At 38.9% G+C, this 25,867-nt stretch overlaps 1 protein-coding gene across 5 annotated transcripts in view; it reads left to right on the plus strand.

Moving 5' to 3' along the window:
- AP4S1 (adaptor related protein complex 4 subunit sigma 1) overlaps positions 1-24,396 on the plus strand; it is a 38,670-nt gene extending 14,274 nt beyond the window's left edge. The window contains exons 1-7 of one of the 5 annotated variants that reach the window (XM_064485878.1): positions 217-383; positions 8,242-8,448; positions 10,908-10,994; positions 12,041-12,109; positions 16,599-16,681; positions 18,991-19,143; positions 23,884-24,004. In XM_064485878.1, coding sequence (XP_064341948.1) covers positions 8,311-8,448; positions 10,908-10,994; positions 12,041-12,109; positions 16,599-16,681; positions 18,991-19,143; positions 23,884-23,887 — 534 coding nt within the window. In that variant the 5' untranslated portion in view covers positions 217-383; positions 8,242-8,310 and the 3' untranslated portion in view covers positions 23,888-24,004. The other 4 variants (XM_064485877.1, XM_031453551.2, XM_010986168.3 and 1 more) reach the window with 4 other exon arrangements.
- Positions 24,397-25,867: the final 1,471 nt, after the last annotated feature.

Raw genomic sequence — 25,867 nt, forward strand, 5'->3', positions numbered from 1 at the left:
AAACACATATGTACACCTCATCTGGTAAAATTAGCATGACTCTTAGCTAAAAGAAAATAAGAAAGACTGAAGTATAATCAGTGAGAATGTTAATAAAAATGAACCTCATACCTAAAAATCTGTATTATAGTGATAATTAAGATGCTTAAGCATCTTATATAACCAAATATAACTAAATACACACCAACAAACTCTCTTCACTTGGATACAAATATTTATACATCTCTTTTTTTATTTTAATACACTTTTTATTTGGAATAATTTTTAGATTTGTAAAAGAGTTGCAAAGATAGTACAGAGGATTTCTGAATACCCTCACCCACCTCCCCTAACGTGACCGTCTCACATTACCGTGGTACATGTGTCAACTCTGAAAAAACAACGTGAGTAGCATTATTATTAACTAAACTCAGACTATTCACAGTTTTTCATTCATGTCCATTTCTGTTCTATGGTCTCCTACAGGACACCATGGCATGTGATCATCACTGTCTCCTTTATCTTCTCTGACCTGTGACAGTTTCTCTTGCTTTCCTTGTTTTTCATGACTTTGACAGTTTGGCCAGATATTTTTTAGAATGTCCTTTAATATGGGTTTGCCTAATGTATTTTCTCATGATTAGAATGAGTGAAGTACCCTTCTCATCATGTCCTATCAGGGGGACATGACATCATTGATCTTCACCGGGTTAAGGTGGTGTGTGCCAGGTTTTGTGTTGTGAAGTTACTATTTTCCATTCCCATCCTCTGTCCTTTGGAAGTGAGTCACTAGGTTCAGCTAACCCTCACATGTATGGGGGGGATTGAGATTTCCCTCCTGGAGGAGAGAGTATCAATATATATATTTGGGATGCTTCTGCCCCATTTATTTATTTGCTTGTTTGTTTATTCAATCATGTAGTTATATCAGTATGTACTAATGTATATTTTATATTTTCCATTATAATCCAGTACTATGTTATTTATTGTTCAGCTCTTTCTGGCTTTGGCTATTGGGAGCTCTTCCAGATTGTCTGGTCTGTCTGTCACTTTTTAACAGCTTTATCGTGGTAAAATTTGTATACCATAAACTTCACCCATTTAAAGAGCACAATTTAATGGCTTTTATATACTCACGTATTTGTGCAACCATCACCACAACCCCACATTTCTTAGACCTTACCCTCCAACCCCATCCTCTGGCAACTCTTTATCAGTTTTCTATGTCTATAGATTTGCCTATGTTGGACACTTCATATAAATGGAGTCATATAATATGTCATCCTTGTGACTAGCTTCTTTCACTTAACAGTGTTTTCAAAGTTCATCTGTTTGGTCTCTTTTTCTTTTTGTTTGTTTATTTGTTTGTTTCTTGTTTTTGCATGATTTCTGTCTAGTCTCTTTTTATTCGGATGTTCCTTCTACACAGTTGTAATCCATGTGGATAAATTTTGTGTTCTGATCTGGTGACTTAACATTATTTAACTTACATTTTTCCATTCTTTTCATGCTCTGCATATTTTTTAAATGGTTAAATGACCTCAACTTGGTGTTCATCTAACTTTGTTCTAAGTTTGTAGTGTCTGGGCTTTTTTCATTTTTCACTATTATAGATAATGTTGCTATTAACATTTTCATGCATATGGACTTTTTTTTTTTTTTTTTACATATGGACTTTTAATTATATTTTAGGGTAGAGTCCCAAGACTGAAGTGCTTGAGCTAAAAAGTAGAATCATTTTCCTAATTTTTTCTTGCTTGCTACCAGGTTACACTGTAGAAAATTTATAACAAATTAAGGGACCACTAACAATATATACATATACATATCTGTTTCCTTATACAGACTTACCTACTTTTTTTCTAGTTTAATACACATAAAGGGAGGAAATGAAAGAAGTCAGCATACTTTATTTAATCTTTGCCACCACTGTGTAAGTTAGCTGTTACTCCCAATTGACAGTGCAAGAGCTGAGTGCCAAAGGCCCTTGGAGTTACAGCCAAAGGGCAGATACCAAAGGTCAAGTTGTGAAAGACTGCAGAAATCCAAACCATTTCATTAAGAACTGAGCCCAGAGAAGGATTGGAAGCCAAGGCACTGAATCAAGGGGACAAAGACCCAGGGAAGCCTGAGCTAAATTGGTTCAACAGGAGGTCCTTTTGATGAATTCCAGAATACATCTCCTTAGTGCCCTTTTATAGGATCCAGCCAGAGCTTTGTATGTGGACTAGGTTCATTTAAAGGTACCAGGAGAGGACAGACACTAACTAAACTAGCCTCTTGACATTTTAGAGTTTATCGATCACATTTATGTTTAAAAAATAAAGTTGCTACAGATGTATGCATATTTACATGTAAATGTATAGGAAAGGTCTAGAAGGATATGCACTGAACATATTTAAAAACATTCGTTAAATCTTTAGTAGGATGAACAGGATTTGTGCCAGGAGTTGGGGTACCAGAGCATTTTATAAGTCCACTCTGTTTGAATACTTAGGTAATTTTTTTTAAAGGAGTATTTATTGCTTAAAAAAAAAAACCTTTCATTCTTACAACAAACATTTATCAGATGCTCACTATATACTAGGCACTGTGCAATTATCTGAAGTAAGATATAGACCCTACCCAGAAGTTCATTGGCTAGTATAGTATCTTTCAAACTTTGGGTCACAGTCCTCTAGCAGAATCTGAAATGAAAAACCAGTGGGTTATTTTGGATTATAATCCAAAGTATAAAATAAAATATCCATGAGTCCATACTGATATAAATAGTTGAATAAATAAATAAATAATGGGGTAGAGGAGACAGATCTCCTGTGCAGCAGAATTTCAAATAATTTTATGTAGATACTCCTACCTCAAGGAAACTGAACATAATCCCCTACCCCTTAAATGTAGGCTACACATAATTAGTTTCTTCCAAAGGTTACAATATAGAAAGGGAGGGAAGAAGAGTAATTTCACAGTAAAGAAACCTGACCAAAACTACCTCATCCGGGTGACCAAGGTTAGAATCAGCAGTGATAAGTCATGCTGATAGTATGTGCCCTTGAAACGATGTGATGAAAATGGCGCTTGACCTCTGTTGTCTTCTTCCCAGAAACCCATAAACCAGTCTAATCATGAGAAAAACATACAAATCCCAGTAGAGGGACATTTTATAAAATACCTGATTAGTGTTCTTTAAAACTGTCAAAGTCATCAAAAACAAGGGAAGTGTGAGAAACTATCAGAGCCAAGTGAATGTCTCCAAGGACACGTGATGGTTATATGTAATGTGGTATCTTAGACTGGCTCCTATAACTGAAGAAGAACGTTTGGTAAAATGTAAGGAAATCCGAATAAAGTATAGTCTTCAGTTAACAATAAGGTGTTAAATCATTAATTGTAACATATGTACAATACTAAGATACTGATAATAGGGGAAAATGGGTGTGGGGTATATGAGAACACTATACTGTCTTTGCAGTTTTTTCTATAAATCTAAAACTGTTCTAAAAACTAAAATCTACGAGTTTTTAAAAAATCAGTGGGCCACAACTAGCATTTTCCTTCAGTATTTTATTATGACGATTTTTAAATATACTGCAACGTTGAGAAGAACTTCACATTGAATTCCCATATACTCATCACCTAGATTCTACCAATAATGTTTTACTATGTAGTAGCCCATCCCTCAGTATCTGTGGAGAATTGGTTCCAGGACCCCCACAGATACCAAAATCCATGGATGCTAAAGTCCCTAATGTAAAGTGGTGTAGTATTTGCATATAATCTGCACACATCCTTCCCTATGTGTTGAAATAATTTAAAGTAAGGTAGAGATAACTCTAGACTACTTATACCTAATACATACCTAATAATGTAAATGCTATGTAAATAGTTGCCAGTGAACAGCATATTCAAGTTTTGCTTTTTGGAATTTCTGGAATTTTTTTCCAAATTTTTTCAATCTGTGGTTGGTTGAATCCGTGGATGCAAATCCCACAGATCTGGAGGGCCAACTGTACTTTATCATACATCTAACCATCCATCCATCTGTCTACCCATCCATTAATTTATCTTAGTTTTCTGGTGCATTTCAAAGTAAATTATAAACATCAGTACATTTCCCCCAAATACTAATGTATATCATTAACTAGAATATTAATTTCTTTTTATGTAAATTTTATATATGATAAATGCATGAATCAATGTACATTTGGTGACTTTTGAAAAATCTGTACACCTGTGTAACCCTTCACAATGGCAGTTTTTACAAAATGAAAGGTCATAGAAAATGCTAGAGTACCAAACATAAAGTATGGCAGGTATTATTTTATGAACTTATTTTCAGATATGTATGTACCTGTATACTGGGTCACCATGTAAAATATATCACAATGTAAAACACATCACCGTAAAAAAGTGAAAATCACTGTCTGGTAGGTGAGCTAGGAATGTAATCAAATAATGATTACTCAGGGTGACAGGTTTTTAAGATATAGTGATAGGTTCAAAGAAAGGATAGCCAACTTTCTGTGTTTAGAAAGAGGGATTGGGATAGGCAGGAAAGACTTCTCTGAAGAAAAGGTGATAGATATATTATCATAATGACATGGGCTGATGCTTGCTTAGCCCTCATTTCACGCCAACTGCTAAACACTGTCCCAAGAGCATTACATATACTAACTCCTCTACTCTTCTAGAAGGTAAGTACTGATACCATTCCCATTGTACCTCAGACTGAGTACAGAAAGATTAAGTAATTTGCCCAGGATCATAGGGCTAATGAGTAGTAGAGCCAAACACAGTCAAGGTCTAGTTCATACTTTTGACTACTACACTCTATGAGTACTATAATTTCCTTGGTGGAAATTTGCTTTTTAACTGGGGGGATTTTATTTCAGTCACTTTCATGGGGCCAAAAAAGAAGTTTTCTCTGATATCAGCTGTTTGTGTGTGTGTGTGTGTGTGTGTGTGTGTTTTACAACATTACGATTCTGGAGTATGTAAAAAGCATTTAGAGCTAGAAAGGATATTAGCCATCATCAGATACCATTTACATTTCTAGAAACTTCATGCTCTACTGTTTTCATGTAGTCAATGGTTTGGCATTTTCCAAATTAATTGTGCGGCAGCATTAGAAAAGATAATATTGAATTGGCCATTCCCAAAGCTACCAGAAGTTGATGCTTATTAGACTTAAACGAACATTTAATGACACCACTACACTGAGTAAGGCAGAAACAATGTGATGGATTAAAGACAGCATTATATTATGAGTCAGGAGACAAGAATTCAGGACTTCACTCTACATCTCAGATTACCGGTTTTCCCATCTGCAGTATGAAGGGAGTGCACATCAGAGATGACAGAGACAAGGTGCGTATGTTACCACACCCTACCTCCCAACCCACAACTGACATTACTAATTATTCATGGCATCGTTTTGTTCTGAACCTGAAAGCAGCTTCAGAATCCTGCCCAACACAGTGCTCAAAGCAGTTAGTACAGTTAACCACAGCTGACACCCAAGTTGAAATCTATTTGTCATCTTTGGATGTGACAACCTATAAAGACTCTTCCAGCTCCAACTCCCAGAAATACACCATTAGAAATATGAAAACTGTGCCCAGTTCAGCATCTACTTCAGTCTTCCAGTCTCTCTTTTCTCTAAGCGTTACATTTACACCATGTAGGGTGCTGGGATGTTGATTTGTTCGTATTCTCCAGTGAATCCACCAGCCTTGCCAGCCTCAGCCTTTAGGCATCCTAGCACCCTTTGTGTAATGCCAGTGAAGTTTCCTTTCTTTATTCTTCCTTGATTTTTCATGCACATTCACACAAGTTCTTGGGTGTGGAATCGCCTAATTTGCAGTCAAAATATCTTCCCCAACCTGTGTGTTGTTGAATGTAAAGAGTTTATTAACGGAGGAAGTTCATACCTGCTCCCTGACCACTCCCAGTGCTTGTCTAAGCATATTCCTTCTTATTGCCCTACCTCAGTTTTATTTATTTGATCTCCCTCCTCCCCAATAATTAGTAATCAGGATAGGTGCTTAAGGCATTCATCTTCATTTCTCAAACATGTACCTGTCTCTGAGCCTCCACATTGTATATTTTGCTGTTGTGTATTTTATAATAGAAATAGTTTACAGTTTTGCTTCTTCACTTGATTACACTATGTAATCCTATTGTTATAAATTGTGTAATTGTTCATGAGAATGCAAAAAGAAATGATGTATTCAGGTCTTCAGATGCCTTCAGTACTATTTTCAAGACTTGCATCCTAATGAGAATCAGTTCAGCACGTCCTTGTTTGTCATCCTTGCTCTTGAGGTCAGTGGGAAGGAACGCTGTGCTTGTATGGTGGAAACCAATTTGAGCCCTTGGTGTAGCATCTCATTGGGATCATTTTACATCTCATTTTACCACTTAATGCGACCAGGGCATTTAAAGGCAAAGATTTGGCCATGGGTACCTTTGAGAAAATGTTTTTTTCTTTTACCTCACAGTTGCAATCCAGGGTACAGTAGTTTCTAACTTTCATAAAGATGGTTTTAAAATAACTTTGCTGAAAGAGAATAAAAGAAAGGATGGTGATCTTAATTTATTAGTCACCTGCCGTAATTTACTGGCAAGAACTTGTAAGGAGAATAAAAGCAGTATTTAATACCAAATGATTAAACAACACAGAGTGTGTTGCAATCCCGCCTACGGTTGTGAGTTTATCTTCCTGGAAAAGAGAGTGAATGACCACGGGCCTTCCCCATGGCACAGCTGTCATATCCCCGGCTGCGCTGGTCTAGATGACATCCTTTTCTGCACACTGAATGAACAGGGCAGCCCAGGCTTTGCCAGGCTAGATCTGGCTCTATCCAGCTCTTCATGTGTGGAATTGTTATGAGGTAACAACTGTCCGAAAGGGTTTAGGAAACAAAGAGATGAGCTAAGAGGGCAAAAAATAATATAAACCTTAGTTCAAAGATTATCCCGTAATCTGTTACAATTTTTCTGTCAAGTTATTCCAGCTTTTAAAAGTTCACTTGGGAACTATCATTAACCTTGATATTTTGCACTGATTTTCACAGATATTGCAAAATGTGAATATGATATTATAAGATAAGCCTGAGAGGCAGCTCTGATGCTTGTGATGAAAGGAGAACTGGCCATTGGTCAACATTGGGCTCTTTTGCACTGCTTATTTCAAAAGCTACCTTAAATACAAGAGGAACGAACATGAGAGTCAATTCAACTGAGCTGGAAATAAAGCCACTAGCAGGAACCCCTGGATGATGAGAAGGAGTGGAGTAGGGGTATTATGCATCTGCTCATGTGCTTGGCCTCTGAGCTGCATCTCACCCCCGGCACATAGTAATCCAGGGATGTGGGTGCCTTAACATCCATAAACTTTAATTCACTTGTCTTTAAAGTGGGGCTAACAGAAGCCCCTGCCTCAGCGAATTGTGAGAACTAAATAATGTATGTAAATTGCTCAGGATAGGAACTTATAGGACTTTTTCTAAGGTGTCATTGGAGGACTTTGACAAATAGTTGACATTACTACTGCTTCCACCACCAAGGAAAGAAAAGCTTCACTACAGATCTTGTCCCCATTATCCATAAAATAAAGTTCATATTCCTTAGCATGACTTTTAAAGCCAGTTTGATCCTATGTGAACAGCTCCATTTTCTGTGACCATTCTTGCTGCCCCCTGAACTGCAACCAAAGTGAACTTCCCAGAGCTTTCAGACTTGTGTTCTCTGCCTCAGAGTCACTCCCTCTGGATCATTCTTCAAGATCTTGCTTAAAGACCCCTTCTCTGGGAAGCCATTCCTGACTCTCCTGTGGTGCTCCTTGTCCCTCCGTAGTATGCACCATAGATGTATACCTGTCTCACTTGTAACTCACCACCTCGCACTGCTGCTCCTTGTTTAGCTATCCAGCACCTTTGCTACGTGTACTGAGCAGAAGAGCAGAAATCATTACTTCTTCATAACTGTATTCTTTCTCCTGGTGCTTGACACATGGTTGGCGTCCAGCGAGATGGATGAACTAATCAAATGAATATGACTAGAAGTACTGTGGATACTCAAAAATGTTTTGGAGGATAGGTTATAAAAATGAATCTTCAGTTATTTATTAAAACCTCACGTAGTTCATAGGAGTGGAGGCTGGTGTTATCAGAAGACTGTATTTACTTCTGATTCATCTCTGAAACACGTTTAGTATGATTCTTAACACGTCTGATCTTGCCTTTCTGTTCTTTCATTCTTCAGGTTCTGGTTACAGCCACCCCTTGCCGTAACTTTTGAACTATATTTGGAAAAATACTGGCCAGAAAAAAAATGATAAAATTCTTCCTCATGGTGAATAAACAAGGGCAGACCCGACTTTCTAAGTACTATGAACATGTGGAGATTAATAAGCGTACACTTCTGGAAACAGAAGTCATAAAGAGCTGTCTCTCTCGATCCAATGAACAAGTAAGTTTCTGATTCTCTCTTTTATCTCTGCATTCAACTCAGCAGTGGCAGATCTGTTATTACTGAGTCCCAAGGGCCATCGGTTTATTTGAACTACATTCTTTCAATAGCTATTAGAGAAAATAACAAATGAAGTGAAACGAAGACGGAAGCATAGCTCTCTTTACGTCCCCTTAAGGAAAATAAAAACAAAGAAAACCAGGAAAAGTCTTGGGTTCGTATTTAGGTCAGCATATTTGTCTCAGTGCATTTTGGAAGTGGCAGTTCAAATTTACTCCTGCTAATAGATACAGCTTCTTTTCTTGCTCATATGGAGTGAACCCTTGGAACTCTTAGGAGTGCCTGTAGCAGATGGCTTTCTTTCTTTAAGCCAAAAGATGAAGGTCAGATGACCAGTACAGAGGTGAATACTCAAGACCCACTTTGTGCCAGGGGATAATAACATGATTCTCATGTGGAGTGCAGTTTTCTTTTTTTTTCCTGCTTACCATTTTTGTAAATTTACCACCAACATACTACTGGAACGAGTAATTTAAAGACAAACCAAACTTGATTTAAACTTGTCTTACTATATAATGTAGATACGAGAAATATAAGTTAAAAGTTCATATGAAACAGCAGATCTATCCATTCTGCCCAAATTGAGGCTAAATTAAATCATTGAAATCATAATAAATAGGAATTTTTAAAGCTGAGTCTATTTTTACAAAGGACTTTAATTGGAGAATTACTTAACCCAGGCCCTAAACTTGGAATCCTTTGGAAATCACTGAGCAAATGAAGGCAAAATCAGAAAGCTTGTTTAAATCACCCATTAATTTTGCCAGTGCTCCATTTCACCAGGTATGCAGAAAGGCGGCCTGTGGGAACCACTGGTAGGTCATAAAATATTAAGCTACAGCAGTGCTCAGAAGTTACGCATTGGAGCTGTGTTTCCCTTGGCTTCTAAATTGATTTTCCAATCGGAACATCTCAGAGTCCTCTTTGAATTACTACTTCGGCCTGCCTTGGCACACACTGCTTTATGTAGTTGTCAAAAGGAAACAGAAACTATTAAAGGGCTGTGTTAATAGCCACATACTTTAAGTAAAGGTAAACAAAGTGCAGAAGCATTTCTGTTTGAATTTTCCTACAGAGTGCAGGCACTCCACAATTTCAAACACTGTTTTCACTGTTACCCTCTGAAATATATGCTTTGGAATGAATATACTGTTAGATATTTTTGAAGCATTCTGAATTATCTTGGATTTTAAAGGAAACCCACTGAGCTTTTGGCATAATCAGGCCCCAAAGTAACATAATCTCAGCTTCATTTTTATTTTATCCATAAAGGTGCTTTGATACTTTTTTTTTTTTTAATGTCAGAAACACCTGAGAGGCATTGAAAAATGTTCCTCAGTTCTTTCAGTTAGGTTGTTTCCTTGAAAGATCTGACTGAGCAGAAATTGTACTGGCTCTACAGTGAGCCAAAAGCTGCAGAACGGTCCTGTACTTATTACCTTTATCCTAATTTCAAATAAAAGCCTCAAATCGTTCCATCATACAGATTGTTGAATGGCTTTCCCACGGAAGAAATTCTGTAATCAAAACTTGCAGCTTCATTCCCAGGTGCATCCGAGTGCCCGAGAGCAACATATCCCAGTGCAGAAAGTCATCCAGTTGTTGCTCAATCACTTTTGATCAAGCACACCCAAAAGCACAAAGGAAGGGCAGCCCTTCCTTCAGCCCGCTGTCCAATTCCTGTCCACCCAGTGCCCTCCCCTCCACGTTTGAACAGTGGCTTTAGGAGAGAGATGCACGGGAAGGGAATTGTTTTTGCCACAAGTCAGTAGTGGTAAGCTAGTTATTACTTTATATAGAGCAATGTTTACAGTGGGAGATTTTTGTCTAGTATCTGCCACATATATGCCATCTTTAAATAATTTATAAAAGAGCCTGCATTGATTCTTTTCATGGGTCTAGAAAAAAGAAACAAAGGTTTTTTGTTTTTTTTTTTTTTTTTTTGCATGTGTGTATGCTCCGTATATTTGGCTCTTCAATGGCTATCAAATAGTGCAAAATGGAATCTCTAATTGTGTCCAAAAGAGCCCAGAGGAGATGGAAAGAAGAAAATCTCTTTATTGTGATAGCTTATTTCCATGTTGGAGGCAGTTTAAAATGCTGATTATTTAGTAACTTTTTCTTTGCCTGCTGGGTTCCACACAGAGCCAAGCAAAGGAATGAGGAGTACAGGTGGGAACCCATGTGAACACTCAGACTTTTTTCCAAGACCACTTCTCCACTTTCCACTAGAGACTATTGGGAGAATGCAGCCAACAAAAATTGTGTAACATTTTAATGTTGTATGTTTCTAGGAATGTGTTGACAGATACTCAAATCAGGACCTAGAAATTATGCATGCCATTTTGAAGAAATTCCTGTCAACCATAGGAATTAACATATAATTGTGTTTTGTTTAGTGCTCTTTCATTGAATATAAGGATTTCAAGCTGATATATCGGCAGTATGCGGCTCTCTTCATTGTGGTTGGAGTTAATGACACTGAGGTAAGGTAACAGAAGAGCCGATAGAAAATGCAAGAAAATTAGGGATAACAGTCTGGATTTTATTCCTCCTTAAATGGACATTTGCTTCGCTACTTACCTCCATAAGAATTATCTTGACTCTTTTGAAGGATCTTGGTTTTCATCAAGACTGGGGAAAGCTGTGTGGAAGAGATAAATGTAGGGTTTTTCTTGGATTAGTTGAGCAGTTTGTGGAGAAACACAGAACCACAGATTGCCCTCCTCAAGACCAAGCAGTACCAGTGCCCTGCCCTTGTTCTGTGTGGTGCAGAGGGGCTGCTTAGCCAAGTAGAGAGGCCAGTCAGCTGTGGCATTAAACAGAGGCTGACACATCAGAAGCCAGAGCAAACTATGAATATGACTGTGTTATGATTACATCTTATCAGATTTAGTTCACCTTCTCAGAAATGTCAGTCCCAGATGAATAGCACCTTTGGCCGTGGAATCCCTGAAAGGGTATTTAAGATCTAAAATACTTTGAAATCTCAGTTGATTTGGTTTTTTCTCCATGAACCAAACTTTGAGATGGTTTCTCCACTTCACAGAAGGAAAAGTGATGACATGAAGACCCTGAAAAGTTGCCTCAGCCAGTTTGTGATGAAGGCAGGGAGTAGAGCTCAGGACTCTAGACACTAGACTCAGTCTGGATTCTGTTCAGCTAGATTCATCATGGACTTTGAAAAAAAATCTTAAGCAGGAGGAGGGTATAGCTCAGTAGTAGAGCACATGCTTAGCATGCACAAAATCCTGAATTCAATCTCTAGTACCTCCACTAAAAAAATAAGATAGATAAATAAATAGATAAACAAACAAACACACCTAATTACCTTCCCACCTCAAATAAATTTTAAAAATGTGAGAGGTTAAGTTTCTACACTTCCCCTATTGATAAGCTTCTTTTAAACAAGTAAGCCATAGACCTACTCTGAATATTTGTCTGTAGGAAGCTGCTTTGCTCACATTCTCAGTTTACCAAGCCACAGGGGTCATACTAAAACTGATTGCACCCTTCCTTTTTTTTATTTCAGAACGAGATGGCAATTTATGAATTCATCCATAACTTTGTGGAAGTTTTAGATGAGTACTTCAGCCGAGTGGTAAGTCTAATGACTGAAAAATGGTTTTCGTCCTCAGCCCTATTCCCAGAACAAGTCTATATATTAAAAAAAAAAAATGAGTTAATACAGAGCTTTCATGTGTAAAAGTTAAAATTCAAATGATGCCAGATCTTCTTTACCTTTCCTTCTGGCTCATCCAAAGTGTTAGAAACCTGCATGTGCTTTAGGTCTTTATAATGAACCAGTTCTACAAGACTAAGAACCTCTTGTGTCTTTCTCTCCATTAAGGTATTTTTGACCTAACTTGCTCTCTCTTTTCTTCTTTCTTCTGCTTTCCCTCCTAAGATACCAGGACCCTTTTTAGTTTAAGAATTATTTCCATCCAAACCCTTGCTTTGAGGGTCAAAACCAATCCCCCTTGAGGAGTACGAGTTCTTTCCAACAGTCCTTTATTTTTAACAGCTGTATTGAAATGTAATTTAATAACATACAATTCACCCATTTAAAGTGTATAGTGTTCAGTATTTACACAGAGTTGTGTAGCCATCACCACAATCAATTTTAAAATATTTCATCACCCCAAAAAGAAACACCATACCCACTAGCATTTCTCGCCCAGTTATCTGCTCCACCTGCTCCAGGCCCTAAGTAATCAGTAATCTACTTTCTGTCTCTATAAGTTTGCCTAGTCTAGATATTTTATATAAATAGAATTGTATGATATGTAGTCTTTTGTGACTGGCTTTGTTTTTTAGCGTTAAGTTTTCAAGATTATGGTGATCTCGTAGATGTATCAGTACTTCGTTCCTTTTCATTGCTTAATAATAGTCTACTTTATGGATATATCACATTGTGTTAATCCATTTTTCAGTTGATGGACATTGGGGTTTTGTTTTTTGGCTATTATGAATAATGCTTCTATAAACATTTGTGTACACATTTTTTGTGTGGAATCATGTTTTCAGTTCTCTTGGGTAATATACCTAGGAGGTGAATTACGTTTATAATTTTGATGACTGTCAAACTGTTTTCCAAAGGGGCTAATGATTTAAATTCCCACCAGCAGTGTATGAGTGTTCTAGTTCTCCACATCCTCACCAAACCTTGTTATTATGTGTCTTTTTGATTATAGCCATCCCAGTCGGTATAAAGTAGTACAGAGGCCAATAAATTGTGATTTTGATTTGCATTACTCTAGTGGATAACAATATTGAGCATCTTTTCATGTGTTCATTGGCCATCTGTATATCTTCTTTGGAGAGATGTCTGTTCCAGTCTTTGCCCATTTTTCAGTTGTGTTATTTGTCTTGTTATTGTTGTGTTGTAAGAGTTCTTGATATATTTTTAGTACAAATCTCTTATCAGAAATAATTTGAAAATATTTTCTCCTTTCAGTGGTTTTCTTCTCACTTTCTTGATGGTGTCCTTTGAAGATCAATAGTTTTTAATTTTGATGCAGTTAAATTATTTTCTCTTTTGTTGCTTATTGTTTTGGGTGTCATGTCTAAAAAGGCTTTCCCTAACCTGAGGTCACGAAGATTTACTCCTATGTGTTCTTCTTCTCTTTTTTCCCAACTCAGACTTTATCTATTTCAATGTTATATTTGTTCTTTATATACATTATAGTTTTAGCTCCTACATTTAGGTCTTTGATCCATTTTGAGTAATTTTTGAGTATTTTCAAAGTTGAGGTCTAACTTCATTCTTTTGCATGTAAATAATCAATTGTCCCAATACCAGCTGTTGAAAAGACTATGCTTTCCCCCTATTGAATTGTCTTGGCACCAACGCCAAAAATCAATTGACCATAAATGTAAGGCTTTATTTCTGGACTTTCAGTTCTGTTCTCATGATCTATATGCTTATCCTTCTGCCAGTTCCACACTATTTGATTATCAGCTTTGCAGTTAGTTTGAAATCCAACGGTCTTCTAAAACAGAATCAGTGAAGATGTCTTACTCTGCTGCCAAAGGCCTTCTGGAGACTTGGTTAGACATTGTTGAGGAGTCATAGTCGCACAAGCTGATTTTTCAGAATTGTTTTGTTTATTTCATTTTGCTTTTAAATAAAAGGATTAGGAAGGAACTGTTTTCAAGCTGCTTCCTCTTGAGGCAGTGAGTGGAATCAGATCCATAATTAGCAATGCTGAATGTACTGAAGCCCGCTAAGGGCAAAACTCCTAATGCCAGAAGTGAAGTTCAACAAACTTGTTCCTTATGGGACAGTCAACTAGCCTGTCTTCATTGCCTTAGTACAGTTGTTCTCCAAGTGTTGTTCCTGGACCAGCAGCACAAGGATCACCTGGGAACTTGTAGAAGTATAAATTATTGTCCTGTCTCAAACTGTTGAATTAGAAGCTGGGTTGGGGCACAGCAGTCTGTGTTTTCACAAGCCTTCCAAGTGATTCTGAGGCATGCTTAAGTTTGAAAACCACTGCCCTAATGCATGAGGCTAGTTGTCAGCCGTTTCCTGATTCAGCGGTTGGAGCTGGGAAGCTGCCTAGTGGCCTGCCACATGCTAGTGCTTCTGGCGAGGAAGAGATTGGTGTCCTCTCAATCTGAAAGGGGGCAAGAGGGAGGGCCATTCCAGAGACCAGCCTTGAGGGGAGAGGGGACATTGAGGCCAGCTATAAATCCATCTTCTTATTGGTTGCTTGGAGAGAGCACCATAGACCAGTGCTGTCCCGTAGAACTTTCTACAGTGATAGAAATGCTCTGTATCTGTACCAAGAGCCACATACACGTTGCTCTTGAATACTTGAAATGTGATTAGTGGAAGTAAGGAATTGGAATTTTAATTTTATTCCACTTTAACTAACTTAAATTGCCACATGAGGCGGGTGGTTACCGTACTGGCCAGCATAGCTCCGGTTATATCTCGGGTTTATCTGCTGACAACTACTCTCTTAAGGCAGACTGGTTCCAAGTCAGGGTCTATGATTCAGAGCTGGCATGATTAGTCACTTTAAGGGAACACCTACCAAGAAGAATATAACTTCCCAAAATAGCACTGTTTTAAACCTGGGAGAATACAGTGTGGGTACAGGCACTATCATTGCCAAGGCTTTTAAAATTATTATATTCGGTAAGTGAGAATAAATAGCAACTTGCTGAATTCTAGCTGTTATTCTCAGGAGAGAGTTGGTGACCACAAAAACCACAGAAGTTAAGATTAGAATTTAATTTAAGCCAGACGATTATACGGGACTTGGATAGTACTAAGGGATGGCCCGGTTTAGGATGACTGTAGCAAAAAAGAAGAGAAAGAGGAGGGAAAAGAGTACAATGGGAAAGAAATGGAATCTGCCCCACTAAAGAGAATGCCTTGTCATCTAAGATTTATTTTTAGGTTTGTGAGTTTTAAACATTCTTTCTGGGGCTATTTTTAATCTCAGATTTTCCAAATCTTAAATTTGGAAATCAGTCTCATGCTGTCTGGGCTGAAAGAAGCATCTCAGCATCACGTTTCAAAACAAAAAGCCAGCTCAGTTAGCTTCAAAAGAGGCAGTTTTGAGGGGGGAGGGTATGGCTCAGTGGTAGAGCGCATGCTTAGCATGCACGAGGTCCTGGATTCAATCCCCAATATCTCCATTAAAAGAAGAAAACTAATTACCTACCCCTACCAAAAAAAAAAAAAAAAAGAGGCAGTTTTGCAAGAGATGAGGGCTGTAACTGTTGAGGAAGTGGGATCAGGATTCTCAGAGGTGCTCTTGGTAAACCGTAGGTCCTTTCAAATGTGAATTTAATGTTTCATTTCATTTTTTTCTCCCTCTATAAGTTTTTCATGTCATAAATATCTATGTTCACTGGAAAAAATTTAAAATACATATGAGCAAAACGAAAGGGCAGATCATCAGTTAAAATACTACTTATTGACACATACTATTAGGTACATTTGCTTTTAGGCTGTATGTATTTTTCTATATCTAACTATATCTGTATCTCTCTCTACTTATATGTGTATGTTCCAGGGATAATGCTGTATATGCCATTTTATAACTTGCTTTTTTATTTAACAATATGTCAGTACTTATGTATCTATGTCATCATTGTGGATTTGCTATAATTTATTTAACTAGTTCCCCCTTGATAGACACTTAGCTTGTTTTCGGTCATTTGCTACTATAGATAACATTACCCTGAATATCCTATCACACATCATTATGCCATTATCTAATTATTTCCTGAGGACGAACTTCTAGAAGTAAACCTGATGGATTCAAACTGTGTGCACATTATGAAGTTTTTTGATATACATATCAAATTACCTATCATCTGTAAAGGTTAAATTAGTTTATCCCCTCTACCTTCTAAAGGTGAATTGTTCTAGCCTATAAAAGTTCTCCAACTGCAGCCTATTTTTTTTAAATCACTCTCCCGAACTCGGCCTTCCTGTGCTCAGGTTTCTCCATCCAGAGCAGCCTCGCCCATCTGCTTTCAGGCTGGCGACCAGAGCAGCGGCTGCCTGTGCTAAGTGCATTGTGTCCCAGTGTCTCCTTCTCATCCTTGGACTCTTTTCTCTTTTCCAGAGTGAATTAGATGTATCCTTTTTTCATTGCTATGAGCCAAGTTTTCCACAGTACTTGGCAAAGCACAGGCCAGTCCGGATCAGGTAAGTGCCATGGGGCAGCGAAACAATTCTGCAGAATCCAGAACCCGGAAGGCTGATCAGCCACAGCTCTGACATGCAGGTCAGAGGTGCAGGTGCTTTGCAGAAACCCTCTGCCCTTCTTCACAAAGACGATTCTTGTATTTTTCCAACAGGGCAATGCTGTGGTATAGTTAATAATAACTGTTGTATATTCATTTAACTTACACATATGGAGTAGACTTTTTCAGAATTTAAATAACACAGCCAGAAAGTGTGTGGTCCTCCTAGAGAGAATGGATTTGCATGGCTCCAGGTATAAATCTCCAGAAATTCCCCACATGATCAGAATAAGGCCTGCAGGGATGATGAAATGGAGGGTTACAGAAACTGCCTGGCTTGTATTCATTTCCTTTTATAGCAAAGGAAGCTCTCCTTTTCTTCTCTTCTCCCTTTTAAATCAAAGTATCCAAGGGCGCCAACAGCAAGGGCGATTTGCTTAGAGTACCGCAGGCCTGTGGATTTTGGCAGGAGCCCCCGGCTTTGTGTGAGTGCACTGAGGGCAAGCTGTCTTTAAAGTTAATTTACTTCAGAAATCTGCTCACCACTTGAAAGCAATAAATAGAAGGGTCCTTTGAGAAGACATCAGGCTGGAATCTAAAATAGTAACGATAATAATAATAAATATATGTTAATTACAACATAGTTATATTGATGTGTATATATACACATACACATATTTGTGTGTGTATAGACATACACACGTACACATTAGACACCTATGCCCAGAGCCAGTATGCCAGTGTATTCTGGGGAAATGGCCTTTTACCTTTGACTACTGATGGAGAATGTCATGTTGATAAACTTCATCTGCAGGCTGTATTTGGAAACCTCTTTAAATTGACTGGGGAAATGTGAGTGCCCTCTAGTGGTGAGTGACCTAAATCTATGGTTCTTTTGACCTAGGAGGCCCAAGACCAGGCTGTATATTAGGGTGTATTTTTATTCAGGTTGAACGTTCCATTTTAACTAAGCCCTTTAAAGCAATTCAAAATAAATCTTTTACTCCTTATACAGAGAAATAAGAACGATGACTTTTGATTTTAAAAGTCATCAGGAAAATAGCAAAAGCTAATAGACAATTCGCCGGGAGTATGGACACCCAGTTCTGCTTTTAGTCCTGCCACCAACTAGCGGTGTGCATTGGACAAGACACATAACACCCCTATCGGAGGATGACAGAATTAAACTAGAAGGGACTTACCACTCCCTCAGCCTTAGTATTTCATGTTGCCATGACTCTAGGTAACTGAGCTGAGTTATCTTACACCTAGAACAGGATGAGAGAGTCTTGCAAGTTTAGATATTATATTCAGATATTCTCTGAATTAGATATTCAGAGAATTAAAGTGAATAAGATATAATAGGATGTATATCTTAACTGGACTGGTTGTGTTGATGTGTCTTGTGTGTTGACTGGGTGTTTATTAGTAGAGATGGGCTTGTCCTTGTACCCCTCTAGTGTATAGCATAGGTCCAGGTAATTAGCTTCAGCATTCCTGTTTGAATTTAATTTTCACACCAGAGCACACAATTTCTACTTTGCCCCTCATTTTTCTTAGCTTCATTTTTGCCTTCCCTTCCTCTCTGACCAACTTACATATTTAATCTCCTTAGGAGTTAGTTAGGCATATCCATCTGACAGATTAGGAATTTTGCATCACTCAGAGAAGGAACTGAATCTCTCCAGACCTGGAAGCATATGTCTCTGCTCTAGGTGTAATTTCACGTGGCCCCCCAGTGGTCAGAAGTGCAGCAGGTGGCAGGGCAGGGAGGCCTGGGGCCCCTCTCTTCTACTGACATTCTTGAAGTGTTTCTACTCTGGGCCACCTGAAAAAAATCAAATTAAAAACCCATGACTCTGTTCTGCCTCATCCATAGTTCTGTTTAACTATAATGTTAAAGAAGTCCAGGGAAGACTTCTACACACAAGTTTCTTAACGTGTGGCGTCAGTTTCCTGCCCCCTCTGTGTAGGGCCCCAGACATCCCGCATCCCTGCTCTGGTAGCATGTAACCAGGAACCTGCCGGAGCTGCTCACGTTGTGCAGGAAAGCTTCCCTATACAAGCCTTTCAAGCCTTGAAAGGCTGAAAACCAGCAGCTGGCATAATTGCAATTATGTGGTGAGCAGATTTCTGGAGCCGATTCTCCCAACACTCAGAGCACATAACCTTTGTGTCTGCTAAGACCTAAGAATGGGGCAGTTTTCCCAAGCCTGCAGGGTTAGACGTTGGGAAATAAAATGCACCACTTAACATTTCTCCCCGATACAGGCTTGTTCTACTTCTAGTAAAACTAACGTCGCAGAGCAAGACAGATCGGATATTAAAAAGAAACAACCTAAGCACAAGAAATCAGGATGGAAATCCTGGCTTGTTGAAAGCCCTCCTGCTCAGTGGAAACTTTCTGCCGAAGTGTAGTGTCAGGTAGGGCAGCCTGCGCCAGTGGGGCCAAGCACATCAATGACCTAAATCACTCGTGTGTGCGGGGAAGAAGCTCCCGTACCTTCTTCACGGTCCACGCCACTCAAGGGACCGAAATAATGCTTGAGGACTTCTGTAGGGAAAGTTCGTCCTCCCTCATACTTTGGGAGACTTAGATAAGACTTCCACAAATTAAGATAGTTTTTAGGAACCAACTGACGAGCTCCTCAAAGTGCGCTCAGCTCTGGAGCCCCAGGTTTGCTGAATTCTCCAGATGATTCCTCATTCGAAGGAGCAGTCTCCCCCACTTCTGCTAAATAGTCGGGATGGCACCAATGAATAGCGCCGTTCAGATGTCCAACTCCTTCTCAATTCCATGCACACATACTGTGTGTGAAGGTACCAGATACCTGAACACCCCTTTGTGGTATTTGGTGCCTTACAGAGGCTTAAAGACGTGGTTTATTTTGGCTAGAGTGGAATGCAGCAGGACTGCCTTAGACCTGCACAACCAGGGTCCCCTTCCTGAGCCCTGTACTGTACAGACCCCACTCTGGCTCTCCCTCAGCAACACCCTTCTCCATGGGGTAGGGATGCTCATCCAGAGGCTGCAGGGCCCCCCATCCACTTCTTGACCACTCTCTAGCTTCCTGGGTCCCCAGAATTTACCAGGCACCCTGAAGTCTGTTGCCAAGGCCTGTGCAGGCCTCTCTCCCACCCCCACCACCGGATGGAGGGTAGGAATGATAGAGAGGCTGGGATGGTAACGAGGATATTACACATACATTCGTGGGAAGAAAAGCCAGGAACAGGCTGGGGTCCCTTGTCTTGTGCCCCCTCCCCCACAAATGTAGGTCTAGAATCCAGAATGTTTTCTTCATTCAAAATTATCTTTAAAAAAATCTTTAGCAACTTCATCTTTTTATTTTATGAGCCTGAGCAGTTAGTTCTAGAACCTTAAAGCTCATGTGGGTGATGTGAAAAACGCTCTCTTTACTGCAGTTGAGGGTAGAGGGTAGAAAGGGCCTCCATCCTGCTTGCACTCTCTGTGACTGAGCTCTTATCTGCCAAGGTGCGTCCAGGAGGAGGAGGCCCCCAGGCAACAGTAAGCAGCAGCACCAAAGTTTGCAGTCAGGCCCCATAAGGCCCCAGGCCACACTGGGAGGCATCTATCTGTCGTTCCTTCTTTACCTTCCTAAAATCCCGAACACCTTTAGAGGTCCAGAAGCCAGAACAGGGCTTCTCTAAGTAGGAGATAATTTCAGCCTGACTTAATGAAAAATCACAAAAAGTACTTGTTCAACTAAAGGCTATGGAAATACTGGCTAGAAGACCAGAGAAGTTTTTGAGAAATTCTCCCTGAAGGTTACTTTTAGAGTCATAGGATTTGACTGCTTTGGAGCTGTAAGAAAACTACACAATCATTAGGTTGAAATCTCATTTCTGTTTGTTTTTGTTTTTTGGGGTGTGGTAGTTAGGTTTACTTATTTATTTATTTTTAGAGGAGGTACTGGGGATTGAACCCAGGACCTCCTGAATGCTAAGCATGTGCTCTGTACTTGAGCTATACCCTCCACTCTAAAACCTCACCTCTTAGTTGAAGAGTGAAGAGGCTGAGGCCCAGAGAGTTTCTATTCTGTGTCTCGTATACCCAGGGCTAAGCAGAATCTTCATGATGATAATCTATACAGTAGTGATTTGATTTTCAGTGTAAATATTGGCCCTTTGCAACTTATTTAATTCCATGGGAAATTAAATTAAAATATTAAAAAATGAGAGCAAGTTTTTTCCCACTCTACTTAAAGAATTTTGCTTAGCTAAGATCTTAAAAAAAAAAAAATTAAATAAGAAGACAAGGGATCTGAGAGCAAAATCTAGAATTAAATTTTAGTTTCCAGACTGGGCTTTGCCCTGGAATTTTTAGGTCCCATTTGAATGTATGCTGCTCAGTTTTCTCTTATTAAAGGAGAACTAGACCACCCACCACAGTGGTGTTAAAATACCACGTTGAAAAAGTGTTTTTTGATCCAGAGATCAAAATTCCAACTTATGAACCAGAGACATTTCAATCACTTTAATTGAAAAATTGATTTCAATTGGCACTAATATTACTGGGGCCCTAAAGATACTCATCCAGTTCACATTACAGAGAAGTTCGGAAAGGCTCTTAGGTTTCAGGGTGGGGAGAAAGTGGGGCTTTATGAATCTACTCTTTGGGCGGCTGTTTCTAATTCATATCAGCTCCAACTGTAGGGTGCCCATGAGGGGAATCAGGTTGCCTCAAGGATCTTTAAGTTAGTCGAGTTCAGTATATCCTGAAGGTTGGACCCTCTTAAAATAGTCATTCTCACCTCATCGCATTAGCAACAACCTGTGCCTTTTTTGCTTCCTCCTATTCCAAATGTCCTATTTCAAGGGTTCAAGTGTGTTTGCCTCTGTTCACTGCCACGGGGCTTAGCATTATAGGGTATTTTTTTGGTCCCCGCTCACCTGGCCTATAGCCCAAATGCCATGACTCTCGGCTTTGCCAGTGTGCACAAGTTGCTCTTAAACCAAATCAAGATGTGAACAACAGCTGGATTCTTATTTTAAAGGAGTCACATGATTCCAGGGGGAAATCAGCTTTCGGGCTTTTGCCTCATGTTGGCTTTGGTCTGTGGCCTCCCTGTATAGTTAGTGCCAGGAAGTTGCATGATTATTAGGGGTTTGAACCAGATACTCAAGACAGACAGTCACATGAACACAGTACAGAATGACTCCACTGAGCAACTCATGTTTCCAGGATGTTGGGAAATTCAGACTTGCTGAAGGACCTTGTCCTGGCCATGTGAGGATGTCAGTGGTTGATATGATTGAGCAGAAACTTCTAATCCAACTGTCAAAACATTTGGCTGGTTGCTCACGGGGGCATATGAATTGCTCGTTGTCTTTTTGCCAAAGATGGAGCAGTCTTCAGAGCAGCTTGATTCCCTGGACCAATTCAAATAGGATAGATTAAGATGAGATCTCCTATCTTAAAGGAAATCACCTTGGATGGATTGACATTTTCAAAGGCACCAGGCTTTCATCGCCCTCGTGAATGCAAGGGGATCCTGTGGGGCATTTTTCATGCAGCAGCCTGTGCTTCCCAGCTCTGTCTTTCTTTATACCTGTCTGTCATTCCTACCTTGTCTTGGCTTCTCAGTTCTGGCTTCTGGGTCTGGTGAACAGGATTGAGTCAAGGGCCTGATATCCCAGTCCCAATTTGTCATGGACAAAGCAATCATCTATCTAATTGGAAGACATTATTAATAGGTCTATCAGAGTAAAGCTTTTTTTTTCTGGGTCACTTAAGGACAGTTCCCATGGGCTCCTGAAAAACAGTTTATTCTGCTGAAGGACTATTTGCACAGAGCTTAATGAGGTATTAAGACAGAGCCTAATAGAAACTTAAAAGTCATTCACAGGGTTATCTCATTCACTATTGATATATTTTACTAAACAAATACAATAGATGAACATCTGGAATTATTGGGGAAAAAGATCAGGTGGTAATGACTCATTTTTCAAAGATTCACTAATAATGAATTCCCCTAGTGCATTTAATCACTCACTTGTTGAATGAAGTTTGTCTATTTGAAACAATCTGTCAGCTGTTTTGTTTTTTTCTTATAACAGACCAGGATCATTCTTGAGATGGAAACTTAAGATAAAGTACAGAATTTAGAAACGTTCAACCATTGTCGCCATCTCATTCCAGTTCTTTTCACAAAAGACAAGTTAGGTACCCAAATGAAGAGGCTCCTGGGGGAAGAACTTGGCTCTTTCTAATTAGCTAGACATCATAGTCTAACAATATTTTCTTTTTCCCCCATGCCCTATACTGACTTAACAGTAAGAACATCAGTAAACTAAAGTGGCTCCCTAATTCTCAAATGAGTATTTTTAGGACTCTCCATTTATAAGAGGTACTCTCTTGAAAATCAGATTTTTTCTCTCCTTAGGGATAGAGTCAGCATTGCCTTGTCTTCTTCATTCACTTCTCGTGTTATTTTTTTCCTCGAGCCTGTCTGACATGGAAGATGTTCAAGATGCAGTGTTGTAAAAGCATTTGTTTGGAGGTGGAGGTTTGGGGGTGGAGGAAGGGCGTATGCTCAGCAGCCTCAGGCCTTTCCTGAGAAGTCTGAAAGCAGAGCAGTTAAGCCTAGACTTTGGGTTTATTCCAGCTCTGGCAATTACTAGCCACGTGGCCATGGACAATGGCTTGGAGCCTGTTTGCTCCTGTGTAAAATGAGAATATGTTAGCATGTACATCACAGAGTTGCAGAGAAGACTGAAGTAATATATGTAAAACACCCAACACAATGCCTGGAACATAGTGAGTATTCAACAAGTCATGGCTATTACTGTTGTCATTATTGTCCAGAAAGACATTCTTGAGGTCAGGTCACACTCTTGCTAAATTTTACTTGCTTTGTTCTGTAGCTCTTGGTAGATTCCCTGTCTCTCTGGCTACAAGGTGTGGCTGTTCCGTTTGTATGCTTATTGTCCAGTTAGCTTAACCAGGGTGAAACTAGGTGTGTAATGCTACATAAAAGTAATAATTTCTAGCATAAACACCAATTTTAATTTCAGGAATTCTGTTAAAAAATAAAAACCTTCATCCTTAGACCAGTTTACACCGGAAAAAATTCCAGGCTAAATCACAAGTTTTTACTGAATGTTAACATTTTTATAACTCTAATTTCCTTAATATGACCCTAGATAATGTTTAATTTGGATAAAGTACACATCATTTTGGATGAGATGGTCTTAAACGGCTGCATTGTGGAAACAAATCGGGCAAGAATTCTTGCCCCTCTACTCATTCTTGATAAGATGTCAGAAAGCTGAAAATGGAAAGGCTGTGCCAGACAACATCGACTTACAGGAAAGAGAACATCATGGACTACCTCTCAACCTCTGCAGCCCAAAAGAATCTGGAAGGCCACACATCACAAAATGAGCTATCCTTCCAAAGACATTTTAAATAGTGTTTTCCACAGCTCCTAAATGGAAAACAAAACTGTAATTTAAAATATGTTGTATAAGAAAAACTTAGACAAGTTTTATTTTCTAACCATAAGCATTTTTTTTTCACTTGTTTAAATTTTGTGGAGTACTGAAGGAACCTTTGTGGTCTTGGCTTCCCTTTGCAAATTAAATTCAGGAGTAGCAGCATGGGGTGGGGAGAAAGTGTCTCAACTGTCAGCCAATAAACTTTAAAATTGACTTGAACACATTTAGCACTTTGAATAATATTGTTTTCTGAATGCTATCCTTTTCCTTAAAAAGCCAAAACTTTACTAAATTTGTGTTCCTAAAGAAAACTGCAGAATTAAATTTTGCCAGTTTCTAAAAGCTTGATATCTATCTTATGGGTACTTGACAATTACAATGCCATCATGTAATTAACTCTACAGAGAATGTTACTCCCTAATAACGAATGGCTAAACATTAAAAGACTGCCCTTACAACTACCCCATATGCCACACTGTAAAGTGTTTTGTTAACTTATTTGTAAATGAAATTTAAAGTTTAAAAATAGAATGCAAGAGATTATCTCTGTTCAGGTTGGCATGAGATGAATCCATCTCCCCCTCCCTTTTATTCCTTCAACTTCCTTCTCCTGGAATGTCTTAAAGCAAAGAAAACTAAGTCACTATAGAAGAGCAATGCCCTGCTCCTCCCAAACCTTTCTATGTATATCTCTGTATCTAGCTCTATATCTATGCATGCTTTTGCTGCTCAGTCAGCAGTAGAAGATAAAAATCATCTTAGGTAAAAGCATGTTCATGTACATGTAGGGGTGGAAGGGCAGGTGCAATGGAGGCAACAGAAATACAGCCTTAGACATAAATATACTGTACCATCTTATGGAATTCCAAGAGTTCTTTCACGTACAACACATACGTAAATGGTATTCTAGGCACTGGTAATTCATTCAGTACCTTTTCTCTCTCTCTCTTGTGTGTCTGTGTGTAGGAGAGAATTTTGTTTAAATTCTTTATATTTCTAAAAATCTACTTACATATTTCAAAGTTGGCATCTATGAAGATCCAGTCTTCATATCAATAATGGACTCTAAAAGCAAACCTTAGTTGTTCTGGACTCATTTAGGAGGGCAGAGAAAAGGTTTCTGACCTGCCAGAATAGTGAATGGTATTTATATATAGATCCAACTTTGCATTAAGTCGCCAAGGTCTAGGGAAAGCCCAGTCTAGATCAAAGTGCTTTGGAGGTCTTTCTGAGACATATTAGTTGGGAAACACTGTCCTAGTTGGTAGGCATTTAATCAGTAGCATATTCAGGTAACTGCTGAAACTGGTACACCAGAAGTAACTAGGGAGTGAATAAAATTAATTTTGGGGTCACACCAAAATAGCATTCAGATAATATCTTGGCACAGATTTTAGTACCTTGAGAGAATAACAATTAAAACAAATACTAGGTAGATACCACAGGAAAGAATACTCAAGACCTAGCAGATGTCTCAAAATTCTTGACTCATGCAAAGTGAACAATAATGTGTGACTGTTCTGCGACACTGTGCCATCTCACTTCAGGTTTAATGTTGAACTGTGGCTACCGGCTTTAAGTGATTTTCACACTCATCAAATTTATGTCTCAGACCGGTCAGCTTTACCTTGTTCTTGAACTTTTCTTTCTACACGAAGATTCCTGACAATTTTACCTGCTCTAGCAATGT

Source organism: Camelus dromedarius, chromosome 5, assembly GCF_036321535.1.
Source record: "Camelus dromedarius isolate mCamDro1 chromosome 5, mCamDro1.pat, whole genome shotgun sequence".
Classification (NCBI taxonomy): Eukaryota; Metazoa; Chordata; class Mammalia; order Artiodactyla; family Camelidae; genus Camelus; species Camelus dromedarius.